This window comes from Petaurus breviceps, unplaced genomic scaffold (assembly GCF_028583685.1).
Source record: "Petaurus breviceps papuanus isolate PSGF00001 unplaced genomic scaffold, PetGlider_PUasm1.0 90895, whole genome shotgun sequence".
In the NCBI taxonomy this organism is placed as follows: Eukaryota; Metazoa; Chordata; class Mammalia; order Diprotodontia; family Petauridae; genus Petaurus; species Petaurus breviceps.
The window spans coordinates 6,820,152-6,837,788 of NW_027187372.1; the positions used below are offsets into that span (position 1 = coordinate 6,820,152).

At 36.3% G+C, this 17,637-nt stretch overlaps 1 protein-coding gene across 1 annotated transcript in view; it reads left to right on the forward strand.

Annotated features, from left to right (window-relative positions):
- Positions 1-11,782, forward strand: part of ODR4 (odr-4 GPCR localization factor homolog) — a 53,622-nt gene extending 41,840 nt beyond the window's left edge. Inside the window, exons 13-14 of the mRNA XM_069074434.1 lie at positions 5,729-5,839; positions 8,064-11,782. Of these exons, the coding sequence (XP_068930535.1) occupies positions 5,729-5,839; positions 8,064-8,131 (179 nt within the window). The 3' untranslated portion in view covers positions 8,132-11,782. The remainder of the gene's footprint in view (positions 1-5,728; positions 5,840-8,063) is intronic.
- Positions 11,783-17,637: the final 5,855 nt, after the last annotated feature.

Consider the following 17,637-nt stretch of genomic DNA (forward strand, 5'->3'; position numbering starts at 1 on the left):
TGTATCTTATTTCTTAGTTACTAGTAAAACAACTTTTAACATTTGTTTTTAAGACTTTGAGTCCCAGATCCTCTCCCTTCCTCCCTCACCACCTATCCTCAGAAGGCAGGCAATTCGATGTAGGTTATAGATGTATAGCCATGCAAACCACTTCCATAATAGGCAATTCCATAATAATATTTCCCTCCATCCTATACTGCTCCCTGTTAAATCTATTCTCTCCGTTCACCCTGTCCCTCTTCAAAAGTGTTTGCTTCTGATTACCTCTTCCCCCAGTCTGACCTCCCTTCTATCACTTCCCCTTCATCCCCTTCTGCCTTACTTTCCTGTAGGGTAAAATAGATTTCTATACCCAATTGAGTATGTATGTTATTCCCTCCTTAAGCCAATTCCAATGAGACTAAGGTTCACTCATACCCTTTCACCTCCCTCCTCTTCCCCTCCACTATAAAAGCTTTTTCTTGTCTCTTTTATATGAGATAATTTGCCCCATTTTCCCTCTTTCTCCTTCTCCCAGTACATTCCTCTCTCTCACCCCTTAATTTTGTTTTTTAGATATCATCCCTTCATATTTCAGCTCACCCTGTGCCCTTTCCTAATACTGAAAAAGGTCTCATGAATTACAAATATCATCTTTCCATGTAGGAATATAAACATTTCAACTTTAATAAGTCCCTTATGATTTCTGTTTCCTGTTTACCTTTCCATGCTTCTCCTGATTCTTATATTTGAAAGTCAGATTTTCTGTTCAGCTCTAGTCTTTTCCTCAAGAATGCATTAAATTCCTCTACCTCATTGAATATCATTTTTCCCCCTCATGGATTATATGCTAAATCTTGTGTTACCAAATTGTGGTTCCACCATACTTGACTTGTTTGTTTCTGCCTGCTTGCAATATTTTCTCCTTGACCTGGGAACTCTGGAATTTGGCTGTAATATTCCTGGGAGTTTTCCTTTTGGGACCTCTTTCAGGAGGTGGATTCTTTCGATTTCTATTTTACTATCTGGTTCTAGAATATCAGGGCAGTTTTCCTTCATAATTTCTTGAAAGATGATGTCATGACATCTAGGTTCTTTTTTTGATCATGGCATTCATGTAGTCCAATAATTTTTAAATTATCTTTCCTGGATCTATTTTCCAGATCAGTTGTTTTTTCAGTGAGGTATCTCACATTGTTTTCTATTTTTTTTTCATTCTTTTGGTTTTGTTTTATAATTTCTTGATTTCTCATAGGGTCATTACCTTTCATTTGTTCCATTCTAATTTTTAAGGAATTATTTTCTTCAGTAAGCTTTTGAACCTTCTTTTCCATTTGATAAATTCTGCTTTTTAAGGCATTCTTTTTTCCCATTTGATCTAGTTTTTTTTTTTTAACATGTTATTTTCTTCAGCATTTTTGTGGGTCTCTCTTAGCAAGCTGTTGACTTGTTTTTATGATTTTCTTCCATCACTCTCTCTTCCCAGTGTTTCCTCTACTTCTCTTACTTGATTTTCAAAATTCTTCTTGAGCTCTTCATGTGCCCTGAGACTAATTCGTATTTTTCTTGGAGGCTTTGGATGTAGGAACTTTGATTTTGTTGTTGTCTTCTGGTTGTATGTTTTGATCTTCCTTGTCAACAAAGTAAAATTCTGTTGTCTGTGTTTTTTTCCCCCTATTGTTTGCTCATTTTCCTAGTCAATTACTTGACTTTTTAACTCTTTGTTAAGGTAGGGCTTAGCTTCCAATGTGGAGGCCATAGTGTCCCAAGCTTCAGGGCTTTTGTGCAGCTGTTTTCAGAAATACTTTTAGGGACCTTTCATTTTCTTAAATAATTTCATAGTTCAGTATATTCCTTAAAGAATGATGTCATCACATCCATGAACTATATGGAAGAAATAAAAACATTAGCATGTGACCTGGAGGAAAAAATAAATGCTTTTCCATTATCAGTCTATTTTTTTTTCTTGAAGTAGAAGTCATTATTGACAAAGACCCGCACAATGCTTTTAATTGCTAATTTAATTATAATGAATTTTGAGTAAAGAACAGATCTCTTAATTTCAAATCCTGTGGTCCAGTTGCATTTTACTCTTTAAATGAAACCAGTGCTTAAAGTTTTGGGGCAGCTAGGTGGCACAGTGATTAAAGCGCTGGCCCCAGAGTCTGGAGGACCCGAGTTTGGTTCCGGCCTCAGATACTTAACACCCACACACACACAAAAAAACTAGCTGTGTAACCTTGGATAAGTTACTTAACCCCAATTGTCCTCCGAAAAATAAAAACCAAAAACTTATTCTTTAAGGGGCGGCCAGGTGGCACAGTGAGTAAGAACACCGGCCCCAGAGTCGGGAGACCTGGGATTGAATCCGGGCTCAGATACTTAGCACCACACCCAGAAATAACTGGCTGTGTAACCTTGAGCAAGTTACTTAACCCCAGTTGCTTTAAAAAAAAATACAGTTTTTGGCATTTAAATCTAGTACTTGATGATTACCTTAGTAATTAATGTATACCTTTCATTTGCAGGTCAAAACAAACCCTTACCTTAGTAGATGGTTTAACAAGTTGATGTGACTGAAAAATTCATAGTCAACTTCATGGTGACGAATCTGTTTAAAACTTAGTAGACTGGACCTTAGAAAACAGATGTACAGTCTAACCTAGAAGGACCTTCTGGAATTTAAACATAAACAGCCTTCAAGAACTCAGGATTACCTCCCTGAGATAATAAACACCAAAATAATATTTTACTGAGATTGGTACCAATTCAAAGTGAACTTTGTGGTCACGAAGTAGAATTTGACGATTTACGAATATTTAAGATCTAGCTCTAATACATGACTTGGTGTGACTAAAACTTTCTGGGCTAAGCTTTGTGAATGGAATATAGCTTTGGAGGGGTATACCTTATTCAAAAGGAACAGTTCAATAACATTGAGGAATCAGGGATCCATAGAAGAAGAATGTGATGGAGAGTATTTGGGTGAAGCTCAGTGGGGAAAGAAATAGAAACAACATTATATTGAGAATATACTACAGAATTCCTGACTAGAAAGAGGAAACCAGATGGAATTCACGGAATACATCAGAACCCTAGCACAGAGGTGTATCATAATTGTGGGGTCAGGAGGGATTTTTAACTGTATTTTGACTGCTAGAGCTTTTTCTGTTTCCAAAAGCAGAGCAACTTTTAAATTATTGTCTTTAAAGTTTATTTTATTTTTAAGAAGGTATAGGAAGTGAGGGGGGAGGGAGAGCAAGGAAATGTTCCTCTGAATCCTATTCAACAGGAAAGACCTGGTTACTAAAGTAGAAATGATGGAAACCTCAGCAGGAAGTTACCACTCCTTAGAGTTTGTGATAAAGTGCAAAGCCAGCCTACTAGTCTGGCACACGGCCTAGGGTTCGACAGAACAGATTTCAAAGAGTTCAGTGGAAGAATGGGTAGGAAGCTGTAGCCTAAAATTATAAGAAAAGTTGGTCCAAGAGGGATTTTAAGTTCCTTCTTGAAGATACACCACTAAAATCAGATGAAGCAGAAAACAGTTGTTTAACGAGACAACATGCATCCATATGGAACTAATGAAACAGTTTAAAATTTTGAAACATGTATTGATGATAAAATCAAATGCAGAAAGAGATTGAGTAGAAAAGAATGGCACAGTTCTGCCTTTTTAACAGTATCAGGGACCCTAATGCTTATAATTAGCTGAGATTGACAATGAATGTCAATTTCAACAGGATCTTAAATTGGGAAAAGATCTTAGGTGCTTTCTAGCCCAACCTCTACCTTAAAAAAGGAACCCCCTTGTTAACATTTGACAAGAGGTCATCCACCTTTTACTTGAAGAGTTTTAGTACTTTATAACTTAAGATGTTCAATTTCGTTTTGTGATAACTCTAATTTTTAGGAAACTCAAATTGAACTGATGAAATCTGCCACTCAGCAATTTGCCCAAATTGCTTCTACATCAAAACTTTTTTTTTTGGTAGTCCTTGATCATGTGTTAACTATTTCTATCAATAATTTGAATGATAGTTAGAATATCATGCCTATTAGATTTACAGATAGCTAACATGTTGAATGCCAGAGATGAGATCTAAAATGATGATAACAAAGTCAACGTCCAAAAAGACCATAACAATATGAATCTAATAAAATGAAGAATAACCATAATCCTAGTAAGGACATTTATCAACTAGAACTGGTCCAGAGGAGGATGACATATTGTTTGGGTATTGGAAACCATGTCCATATAAGATTTGGTTGAAGGAGCTGGGGCTGTTTATTGAAGAGAAAAAAAGGCTCTGGGGACACATGATATTATTACAAATACTTGAAGTTCTGTCATGTGAAAGAGAGGATGCACTTGTTCTGTTTAGTAAAAGCATTGGGTGGAAGTAATGGCAAGGTACATTTAGGCTTGGTGTCAGACAGAGTTTCCTGTCTATAATGGAATAAACTTATTTGGAGGTCAGCACATTTCTGTCCTAGTCAATCTCCAAGCACAGGATACATGACTGCTTGTTGGGAATATTATAGATCTATACAAGTGAGAGAACCAAAGGACGAACTAGGAGTAAGTGATCTCTATGATCTTGTCCAGCTCTAAAATCCTCTGATTCCATATTCCTCATGCCTCTAAGATCTATGACCTCTTCATCTTGCACTCTGTTTCAGGCACCTCTGTTTACCAAGTAAGCAATTGCTTGAAGCAATTCTTGTCTCTAGGCTGCTGGTTCACTTTCAGTACAGATGGCCTTTTGTGTACCAATCTGGACCTTGGTTTCTTTGTAAAATGACAGAGAAGGCCCCTTATAGCCGTAAAAGTTTTGGAGCCTATTGCACAGATGATCTCTCCTAAGCCTAGGAATTAGAAAATTGTTTTCTCTCCTTAAATTTAACAACTTGAATGACCAGAATTCTCTTTGCTAAACTGTCAGCAAAATTGTCAAAAGTCAATTAGCCTTTCATTTCTAGATTTTATCCCAATTTTAAAAGATGCTTATCTTGGTAGAATTATTGAACCTTAAGTACCCTGATTGGTGAAGTGACTTGACCAACATCCCATGAGTGGTCTGTGGTTGACTTAAAGCTTATTTTGGTGTATCCTCAGTTTCATTGGTGTGGGTGTTCATTATACTATTCAGACCATAAGCCTTCCTTGTCTACTTGTCCTGTGTCTTGTGGTATTCTTGTCCATGTTTTTCTGTTTCTTCATTGAGAATCCTCTCAATAGGCTCAATTCTCTTTGCCTCTTCTTGGATATATCAGAGTACTGTTTTGCCAGTTTCCTTATGTGTTTTGGTATTGTTGTAATGCTGAAGTTCACTTTGAGAATCTTGGTGCAGAAAACTCGTGATAATTTGAGGATGTCATTTGAAATTATTTGTATATTCCTTATCTTTAGTAAAGGTATTTAATATGAATTTTTATTTGTCCATATTTTAGAGACTTGAAATTCAGAAGCCTAAAGCTATATAGGAAAAAGCAATGTTAAATTAAATGTGGGGTTTGTGTATGTTATGCCCTATTCTCAGTTCCATAGCATATTGTGCAAATTTAAACATATTTGAAGGTAAGGAAATGCAATTTAGTGTGTCATAATCTGGACCTAATAATAAAATAGGAACTTAACCTTATGTTTTTTTGTTTATAATGTTTTAAATTATGATGAATCCTGAGAGTAATTACTCTTATTATGTACTTATTTCTTTTAATAATTGCTTATTTTTCCTTCATTCAGCCAGTATAAATTCATGTCTGAAAAGGGAAGACATGCCAGACAACACATATGATGATCAGCCAAAGCATCTGGTTAAAGCTACAGTGGCATTGAGAATTCAGCAGAACATAGGTGTGTTACCTCTAGTCATTTCTATGCAATGTTATAAAAACATTATTCCGTAATGTGAGTTTACCTATTTTTGCTTGTCATGAATAATTTTTCTCATTTTATTTTCTTAAAAACTTCATACTGATATTTATGTTTGTGAAGAGTAGTTACTATTTCTGTATTTTAAGAAGAAAAAACTCTGTAATCTTAATTTTAGGCTCACATGTATATGTAGAAGGATAATCTTCTGGTTGTGAAGATGGAATATAGTCTGGGGAACAAGTAGTCCAGTTTGGCTAGAGCATTGGTTGTTGGCATGGATACTGGAAGACCAGATTTCATACCAGCTGAATCACTGATTAGTTATATGAATTTCAAAATATCAAACATTTGTTGTGTTCTAGGTGTGTTTTAACCTGTCAAAACAGAAATAGTACTGCCTGCCTAACTTCATAGGAATTTTAAGTTAGAATTTAGAGTGCTTTATACTAAATATGTTTTTGTTGTTTCAGAATGTCATAGCCTGTGAACATCACAGGCTATGAAAGAGTTTTTAAATAGTCAAGACCTTTGGTGTCATTTAGTCATTAAATCAGTAAATATTTATTAATTATGTGCCAGACACTGACTGTACTAATTTGGTTACAATTCTTTTTCACCTAAAAATTTTTCACTCTCCTTGGCTTTCCAAAAAGTGATTTTCATTATTTAAGGAGAAACCGTACTCAGCATGATGAATGAGCAAATTAGAGTTACTTCTCCTGTCATCTAATGGCTATTTCTCCTCTTCCTGATACTAGAATATGCTCTCAGCTCATTGAAAATGAGCCACAAATACATCCCTAAGGTAGCAAGTAGTTGGGGCTTGCTTAAAGAGCCCAGTTTCTATTGGGTATACTCCCTGATGGCAGGTGAGGTCTTTTTTATCTTTGTGTCCCCAGCACTTAGACCAGTGTCTGGCACATAGTAGTGGGCCTTTCATAAATGGTTGTTGAATTGAATTGAATTGACCTGTACAGTACTATTTAAAACTGCCCTCTACAGATACAATACCTATGTAAAAATTTGTAGATAGAGCTTTTTAAATATTGTTCTCTTTTTGTGGCAACCATAAACCCCTTACTTTGAGTTTTATTTAGAAGACTATGAAGTAGATGGTTTCCATCTATGTATAAGCAACTTTTTGTCTTCTTTAGAATCATAATATTCCATGACAAATCCCAGTTCCATGACAAATGTTGAAACTATGTGCAAAGGGTTATAGAACCATGTATACCCTTTGACCAAGCAATACCACTCCTAGATCTATATCCCAAAGATATTAAAAAAAAAAAAGGAAAAGGACCTATGTGTACAAAAATATTTATAGCAGCTCTTTTAGTGGTGGCAAAAATTTGGAGATTAAAGGTATGTCCATCTCTATATGATCATGATGGAATTCTCTTGTGCTACAAGAAATGACAAGTAGGATGCTCTTAGAAAAACCTGGAAAGACTTACATGAACTGATGCAAAGTGAAATGAGAACCAGGAAAATATTGTATAAGTAATGTCAATATTGTTATGATGATCAGGTGTGAATGACTTAGCTATTCTCAGCAATACAATGATCTAAGACAGTTCTGCAGGACTTATGATGAAAAATGCTGTCCAACTCCAGAGAAAGAACTGATGGAGTCTGAATGCAGATTGAAGCATATTTTTTCTTCACTTTTTTATTTTTCTTGGGTTTTTTTGTGTTTTCTTTCACAGCATGATTAACATAGAAATATGTTTTGCATGACTGCACATACATAATTTATATCAAATTGCTTGCCTTCCCAATGAGGGGTTGAGGGAGGGAGAAAATTTGGAACTCAAAAGTTTTTAAAAATAAATGTTAAAAATTGTTTTTACTTGTAATTGGGGAAAAAATAAAATACTTTAAAAAATCATGTTTTCCTCAGAATAAGACTTTCCTGGCACATAATAATGCTTAAAATGCATTAAGAATTAAAGGCAAGACTCTTGTATCTACAAAATGTAGAAGGATAATCTTTTGGTTGTGAAGATGGAAAAACAATGGACAAGAATAAGAAGAATTCTCTGAGAAATAGAGGGGCCACTTCTAATGTCTTGTAAATCAGAGAGAATGTTTGCGCTTAGTGCCACAGTTGACTTTGTCTCTTCCTTCTCTGATCCTGGGAATCCTTCAGGCATTCTGTTTTGGTTCACTCATGTTTTGTGTTTATTTGTTTGAATTGTAGGTGTCGTGATCGCAACTCTGGTGGCACTCCTTGCTGCAGGCTTTTCCTTTCATTACTTCAGTGACTAATCTTAGACACAAGCTTTCTACTCATTGTGGGACCAGCGACCAGGGATGGAGGCTGATCCTGAAGATGCAAGCAACACCTAGGGATTTCAAGAATAACAGGCAGATCTGTTTTCTTAAATGGTTACTAGGTATACTTCTGATTTGTCATGAAAATCTCTAGCTGCCTTATGTAGGCATGCCAGTACTGTGGGTAGAAGAGGTTTCCAAAAATAAAGTGGTTTATTGAGCTAAAATTTTAAGTTACATATAATGTAAGATTATTAACCATAAAGAATAAAAACAAAAACAAGTGTAGCAACAAAGTAGTATTGTGGCAGGACTACTGAACTTGTAGTCAGAAGACCTAGGTTTGAGTACTGCTTCTGTTACTTATTATCTGGGAAAAATTTGGCAAATCATTTTAACTTCTCTGAGTTTTATTTTTCTCATTTGTAAATGGGGATAATAATACTGCCTACCTCACAGGGTTGTTGTGAGGGTCTAAGGAAATGTATATAAAGTGCTTTAGATGAAAAAGCACTATATACATATGAGCCATTACTTATTGTCTTTTTGAATTGTGACACCAATCAGGATGTATAAAAATTTCAATACCATAGAAGGCTGCCTAATATTCCTTGTTAGGGGAGAAGATTAAACAGATTACACAACAGGAAAGAAAGCCTACCATGTGGGTGGGTATCTTGGACCCTCTACATCAGGCAGATAAAATGTTGAATCATGGGGATCAAGACCATGTATATGCTCAGTATCTCTCTTGTTAACATAGTGTAATTATCTTTTTAGACATAATTGAAAAAGAAATATTGGTATATTCTAAGTGCTATTCTAGTTATTCTGTTTATTGTTTCTTGCTTGAGGATTATAGACCTTTAAAAAATGTTACAATTCTTTCATTAGAAACTTGCATCAATGCAGCAGAAAACCAGTTGAGTTTTCTTGATATCATGCTATAAACTAATATTTTTTTCTGGGAAAATTCCAATAGAGATATTAAACAATACCCAGATGTAGTCCATGAATTCTCATATATGTATATCATAATCCCCTATGAGAAGATAACATAAATTACAGTAATGTAACATACCCCACTTGTATAAGCTTAGCATCTTGGATAAAAGGACATAAAGCCCTAATGGGGACCCAAGTTACCCTGTTTCTTTCTACAGTTTTACCAGATATATTATTAGCCTTATTTCAGTGTGTTGTTTCAATGTCTCTGAAGTATTCTGAACAAATGCTATTCCCCCACTGCAGGAAGAAAACTCAGGCTTAGCTTGTCATGACCTTCATATTTGTCTTTAATCTTCATGGCCAAGACATTTTCTTCCTTCTTGTATTAATACTCCAGGACTACAGAATGCCTTGGGAATATTATTGAAGTAAATATGACAGATATTAATAAAGCATTAGCTAATTGAACCCTATGCACAACAACAAGCCATACTTTGTAATGGACTCTGGGTCCACTAAATCATTGCAGAACTTCACGGTCAGTCAAAAATTCATTTTTAGGAAGTTAATAGGAAAAATATTCCTAGCCAATTTCATTTGCCTTGGGCATTAAGTTTGACAATAATATATAAATTTGTGGAGTGGCACTTAGTGATAAGTATGAAAGGAGTTTAATCTTGCATTAGATTCTATTTTAGACTAATCCAATTTAGTTGGCTGGGTCTGTAGCTCTCCCTTGTGATCAGAGCTCCAAATGGGAATAATACTTAGATATCATGCATTAAAAACTAAACTAAAATTACTTAGATTATTTTAGAGAATTTTTTTTTTTACCTTTGGTAGTGAACATTTAATACGTTGCATCTGTCAAGGACACAAGACTAATTAATTCCTGGTTTCTGGGTCTAGTGCAAAGAGCAGTGGATTAGGATTTAGTAAAACCGTCTTTTATTCCTAACTTCTGTTGACTGGTTGTTTGACCCTGGGTCAGTGACCTAGTTTCAGTGAGCATGAGCTTCACTACCTGTAAAGTGTGGAGATTAAACTAGGTAACCTCTTAGGGCCCTTCTAGCATTAACTGTAGTTTGTATGATTTATGATTGATCTCAGTGTCATCAAAAATTGGAAATTAGCCTAACTTTCTTAATGTTTCTGAGCCTCCTTATAAAATGGGGATAATAATTGTATTACATACCTCACAAAGTGAGGATCAATTGATAAGCTATGTATGAGTGCTTTGTAACAGTAAAGCTATATAAATGTTATTCTTGATTTGCACAGAAATAGAGAAGAACCTTACTTAAATATCTGCATCCCCACTCTTAAGATATTAGAATTGCCAGTTCTATTCATAATCATCTTCAATGAAATCTGTATGAGGCTTAAATAGAAGATATGGTTTGAGTCAATTACCCATTTTAAATGATTTGTTAGACATTTCGTCCCAAGGCCAAATGCACAAGCACTTTGTCAAGTGAAATACTGCCTTAAAAGTTTGATTATCAGTAATTTGACAAAATTATAATATTTCTGGAAGCTGATATTTACTTAAGTATACCAGAGCTGTTAAACATTGTATTATGCTTTCGCTAACTAGGTTTTTGTTTTAAATTTAGAAAGGACATTAATGGGAGTGTGGTACAGGTGAAAAACTGCTGGATTTGGAGTCATAGTTTTGGCAACCAGTTACTAGTTGTTAAACCTTGGTCAAGTCACAACTTTTCTATGCTTTAGTTTTCCTCTCAACGAAAAGAGTGGGTTAGAGTATGTGATCTCTAAGGCACCTTCCAGTTCTCCACTTATGATCCTATGAACTAGACCTTGGTCTTTCAGTTTACAAATAAAACAGCCATTTACTCAAGTACTGATGTTCCTCATATATAGACCATTTGGTTTGCCGTAACTTGCCCTGTCTTCTAACAGATGCTTATTTTTTTTTAAACAGAACCTCTGCTTTTGTGATACTGTTATCTTAAGAGCTAAAACAATGATCCCTTTGGCTGGAATACTGGACAATGTAGATTCTGTGTACATTCTAACTGTTGGCATATTTCAGAAATTTCAGTAGAATTCCATATTACAAATGTGAGAACTGTAGTGCATAGCACACATATCTATATTTATTATAAAATTAATGGATCAAAACTAATTATCCTATTGTCATAGTATTTGAAACAGCTAGATCTAGGCAAGATGGTGAAGTAGGTGATATTTTTCATGACTTATATCTCTCATAAGATGCCCAATAATGTTAGATTTCTGTTCAGAATAATTTGGCATAATGGATAGAGTGCCAGCTTGGAGTCAGAAAGACCTGAGTTCAAATTCGGTCTCAGATGCTTACTAGCTGTATGACCCTGGGCAAGTCACTTAACACTGTTTGCCCTCACTTTGCTCAACTGTAAAATGAGCTGGAGAAGGAAATGGAAAACCACTCCAGTGTCTTTGCCAAGAAAATCACAGAGACAGGACTGAAACAACTGAAAAACATTTGGAGCTGTCCAAAAGTGGAATGGACTACCTCAGGGAATAGTGTTTTGCGCATCAATGATGGCCTTAATGCATATGACCACTTGTTGGTTTATTAAAGATGGATTTTTAAAAACTTTGAATAGAGCTTAAAAATAGATTATCTCTAAGGTCTCTTCCAATTCTGTTCATGATTTTACATTAATAAAACTTGGATTTTTTTTTTCACTTTCTCACATGTGTTCAAAGTCTTTAGGCTGCCATGAGAAGATAGAGCTTAATTTCAAAAATAAATTTTAAGGAAAAAAAATTTTATTTCTTGGACCTGGTGCTGAAAAAAGTATGTTAATTATCTGTAGATATAATAGCTAACTAGAAGGTAAAAGCCTAATCCCCCCTACATACCACCACCACCCCCAGTTTCTACTACGATTTGCTTTATCATTCCTTCCAATTCTTCAAATTCTGTAATATGCCACAAACTGCACTTACCTTCTTCCTAAAACCTACTGCTAACTGCCCTGTTGCTATTGCTGGTACTACTATGTTTCTGCTTTCCCAGGCTTGAAACCTCAGAGGCATCTATTGCTTCTTCCTCCATAACTGCCTTCATGCAGTCAGATACCAGATACTAAGTCTGACCAGTTCCACATCCATATCTCCTGCATTTGCCTCCACTTCTCCACTCACTAAACCATTATCTTGTTTAGCACCTTGCCTGAGTTGTAATAGCCTCCCAGTGTTTCCCAACTTTCAGATACTCCCTTCTCCAATCTATCTTCTAACATCAAAATAATCTCATTGCACAAGTCTAACTATGTCTTTTCCCCAATCAGAAACCTAAAGTGGCTCCCTGTTACCTCTAAGATAAAATACTAACACCTCATTATTTAAAGACCTCCATGGTCTGGTTCCAACCTATCTTTCCAGGGCTTTATTCCATGTTACTCTTCATGTACACGTAGTCCAGAAAAAATACTAGCTGTTCTTGGAACTTGGTATTCTACTGCCTGCCTCCCACACATCCATGCAGGTCACCCCTCTGTGCCAGGAATTCCGTCTCAATCAGTAACTGATTTCAGCAAATAGTCTCTACTATAATAGAAATATTAGGAATACAAAGATAGAAAAGCCTTCTTACCAGTAACCTTCACTTTACTAGGGATGTGGTATATACATTCTAAGTAAATATAATTTGAGGAAGGAGAGAGCAATTAACAATTAGGGGGATCAGGAAAGGCTTTTCGTGGCAGTTGGCTTCTGAACTGAAATATAAAGAAACTAAGGCTCCCTAAGAAGCACAAGAGAGGAAGGAGGAGTCTGTGCCACTTATGGGTGCCAACCTGGAAGGAGGAGTCTGTGCCAGTTATGGGTGCCAACCTTGCAAAAAATTTGGAAACGACAAAATGTTGAGTTTGGGGAATGGTTAGTAGGACAGTTAGACAAGAATCAGAGTTGCAGAAAGTAATCCCTATGGTGAACTTTTGGTTATATTGGAGATCACATAGTTCTTCTACCTTTTCTCAGGAAGGTAGGTCTGATAATTTCACTATTCTGTGTTCACTTCTCAACTCCCTGAGGCAAAATTTGACCCCAGATCTGACTTATTCCTCCATCTGTTTTGCCACCTAATTTTTTTTATTTAATAATCCTTTCATACTCCCTAATTTAGTGAAAATAAAAGTTTTCCTCTTCTGTATCATTTCCTCCTGATATTTGTCCTTGTTATAGCAGCACAGAAAGCACTGAACTTGGAGTTAGGATGACAAATTCAAATCCTGCCTCACATGCTTATTAGCTATGTGACCCTAGGCATGTTATTTAACCTCTTTCAGCCTGTTTTCCTATCTGTAAAAAAGAGATAATAGCAATTACCTCCCAGAATTGTAGTGAAGATAAAATGAGATATTTATAAAGCACTTTATAAACTTTAGAGCACTATACAAATGCTATTAAACATTTATATAGTACAATAATATATACATACACATAAATATAACAATTCAGTATTTCTCTGAAAGAGATTTGTACTGTATGCTATATATTTGGAGGGAGAAGTGACTTCTGGCTGCCTGAGGGAAATACTGAGTCTATTGATGAATACTTAGTTGGCCTAAGGGACTTGCTTCATTGTGTGTGTGTTGGGAGAGCGGGGTGGAAGAGAAAGAGAATGGAGGTGAAAACTTTTAAGTTGTATATAAGAAACCGGGGCCCTGTCATGTCTCTTGACCTCCACAGCTTGCAGCCCTAGAGACTTCTGAGAGTGGATCATCCTTGGATGAGATCATTTTCTCTCTTAGTTTGAGCTGAAATCCTACTGCATTTCTCAACTAAAGAGGCCATTACTCTTATACAAACCTTGATATTTCTATATTTAGTGAAGGATCAGATATAGCAGAAGAAAAATAAGACAGAGGGAGTGATCAAAGACATAGTTAAACCAAAACAGCATAAAAGCTAAGACTTTTTCAAGAAGGGCACCAATATGAAATGAGGCAGTGGGTCAAGCAGGATGAAGACTGAGAAAAGATTATCGGATTTAACAAAGTAACTGGATCGTGTTCCCACAGCATCACTACTTTTTGTCTCTGAAATGGTCTAAGAAGTTTTATAACTCAATACTACATAGTTGGTAAAGTTGCCAACTTTAGGTAAGTAAGCCCCATGTAGTCAATGTTCCAGGAAACTAGAATTATAGTGGCAGAGTAGCTAATAGCACAAGAGCCTTGGGAGTGGCATCACCACTCATACTAACATTCCTATTCCCAGCCCAGCCTTCTATCCATTCCTATTCCCACAGCCACTATCCAAGGAAGCAGCTCCTATGGAGAAGAGACCAGCCCTCCCTATCAATTGCCAATCAGCTGTCAAATAAAGGTAAGCCATACTGACTGAAGCAAGTAAAGGCACCCTGAGAAGGCAGCATGTGCCCAGCAAGTGAAACCATCATCATCACCACCTTGACCACCATCTCCCCTCTGGTCCTGATGGAAATAGTTCAGGACCCTAAACTCAAGAGTCCTGGGACAGCAATGCTTCCAGCCTTGTGCCCTGTAATGGTAATGTAAATGGGAAGATCTTTCTCATCCGTTAATAGGCCCAGATGACCTGCTTGGGTCACATGAGTTTTGAGTCATATAAAGCCTGTGGTAGGAGGAGCTTGCTGAATGGGTGGAACAGGAAGGGTGGAGCAGAGCCCAGAGTAAGCAGGTCAGAGTAATTAGAGCTGAGGGAGAGAAAGGAAGCAGGCAGTAAGCTGTGAGTATTCATTTGTGGGAAGGCTCTAGCAGGGAAAAGGCTTGGGGATGGTGGTGCCTCCTGCATTGTTATTGTGTATAGATTTTTTTGTTGCTATGATGGATTTGGCTTTCTGGTGTTGGGATTTGGCTTTCTGGTGTTTGAATAAATGTTTCGATTCTGTCTTCCAAGTGGAGAGTCCTTTATATTTTGCAATTCAGAATTATGCCAGCATTTTCATAGCCTCTATAGACATAACATTGGTTCTACATGCCCTCAGTCATCATCTTAGGAAACAATCCCTGTAGTGGTACATCCTGGAAACTGCTCCTGCAGGTACTATAGCCACAGTTACTGTATACTCAAAAAGGAATGTTTAGGGCAGCTAGGTGATACAGTGAATAGAGCACTGGCCCTGGAGTCAGGAGGACCTGAGCTCAAATCCAGCCTCAAGACACTTGATACTTGCTGTGTGACCTTTGGCAAATCACTTAACTCCAATTGCCTTGCCTTCCCCCCTCCAAAAAAAAAAAAAAGAAATGTTCTTACCCCCTAAGTCCTTGGCACTGTCAAATGGTTGAACATCAGAAACTAATATGACCTTATCAGTGGAAATGTCATTAAAGAAGAGACATTAACATCTGTTTTGCTCCTGTACTCTAAGGTTCCCAGGACTTTCTCCATCTTACCTGGAACTGAAACTATCTGTATGTTATCTCCATAGAATGTAAGCCCATTGAGAGCAGGGACTGTCTTCTTTTTCTATTTGTATCCCCAACATTCAGCAAAGTGGGTGGGGGGAGAAAAGGAAAATGGAATTAGCAGGAAGGTTAGGGGTAAGGGCTCTTCTTACTGCCTTCTGCCTGGGTCCTCTAGACCCAATTAGGCTTAGCAGGCATATAATGAATATTTGTTGAATTGAATTTTGATACTCGTGTTAAACAGAAATAAGCAGTTATAATGAATGGAATTGGACCCCAAGTTTTTCTTATAAAAGTGAATATTTTTAACATGAACTTCTTTTTAATATGTTTTAAATCATTAAGATATTCTTGGTATATACCACAATGATCATAAAGTTCACTTATTATTTTACCATTTTTTTCAGTTTTCGTACTTAGTATACTTTATATGTCTTTACATATATTCTTGTAGTTCTCAGTTTGATGCGATCCTTTATAATACAGAATGTCATTTAAAAATCAATAGTTGATATAGATAATCACTCTGGAATCACATAGACCTGGGTTCTGACACCTACTGGCTCTTTAACCTTAATCAAGTTGGTCAAATAGGTGAATATCCCCACTGGTAAAGGAAATCATTGCAGGTAAAAAAAAAAAGGAGTGAAGTAGAGGTGATCACAGAATGTTAGTGCTAGACAGTACTTTGGACAATCTATACTAACTTCACTTTGCAGATGGGAAAACTGAAACCAAAGACCATAATCTGCTATAAATTTTAAATGTTACTTCTTTCCTTTGAGACAAAAATATTTTTGCACCATGAACATTGCTGAATGAGTGTTTAAATGAAGTGATTTTGTTATCCAGAATTTTTGGAAGTAGTGAACTTAAAATATTTGAGTCAAATCCTGCCTTTTGTTCAATTCTTCCTGCTGAATACTGTGATCAAAGCTTCATTCTGGTTTCCATGAATCACCACCTGCTTATTTTGAGCGTGGTTGCTATCATCATAAAGACTGAGTATTGGTGCCACCTAGTTACTTTTGTTTTGACAATTATAGGTTAAAGACATTGCTTTGAGTGATCTTTTTTAACCAAATGCTTTATTAACTTCTAGTTTACATCATTCATTTCCTCAATATTTTGAGTTTTACAAATTTTCTCCCCATTTTTCCCCTACCCACCACCCCAAATTAGTGATCCCACTGGATATCCCCTCCTCCAATCTACTCTCTCCCATATCTTCTCCCATACACCCTCCAACTTTCCAGTAGGCCATGGTGGATATCTATGCCCCAGTGCCTGTATATTTTATTTCCCAGTTACATGTAAAATAATATTGATAATAGTATATATGTATATATACATATATATTCATATATATGTATATATACATATATATTCATATATATGTATTTTTTTAGACATTTGATTTTAAAACTTTGAATTCCTGATTCATTCCCTTTCTCCCTTGTCACCCACCCTTACTGAGAAGATAAGCAATTCAATATAGGTTGTACATGTGTAACTATGCAAAACATTTCCATAGTAGATATATTGTAAAAGACTGACTATATTTCCCTCCCTCCTATCCCACCTCCCACTTGTTCTATTCTCTACTTTGATCCTGTCCCTTTTCAAAAGTGGATGCTTCCAACTTCCCTGTCCCCCAGCCTGCCCTCTCTTCCATCATCCCCCCTCTCATCCCCTTCCCCCCTACTCTCCTGTAGGGTGAGATACCCTATTTAGTGTGTATTTCATTCCCTCTCTAAGCCAAATTCAATGAGAATAAGGTTGACCCATTCCCTTTTGATTTCCTGTTCCTCCCCTCCATTGTAACCATTTTCCCTTACCTATTCTATATGAGATAGTTCACCCCAATCTGTCTCTCCCCATCTCCTCTCATTATATTCCTCTCTCACCTCTTAATTTCACCTTTTAAGTATCATCCCTTCCCATTAAACTGGTCCTGTGCCTTCTATATATGTATACCTGGACATATATATACACACATTCACATATGTATTCATATGGCCATATACCCTCCTATATAGACATATATATATATGTATGTGTGTGTGTATATATTTCTATTCCCTTCAATTATTCTCATACTGAGAAAAGTTTCATAAGTTACAATTATTGTTTTTCCATGTAGGA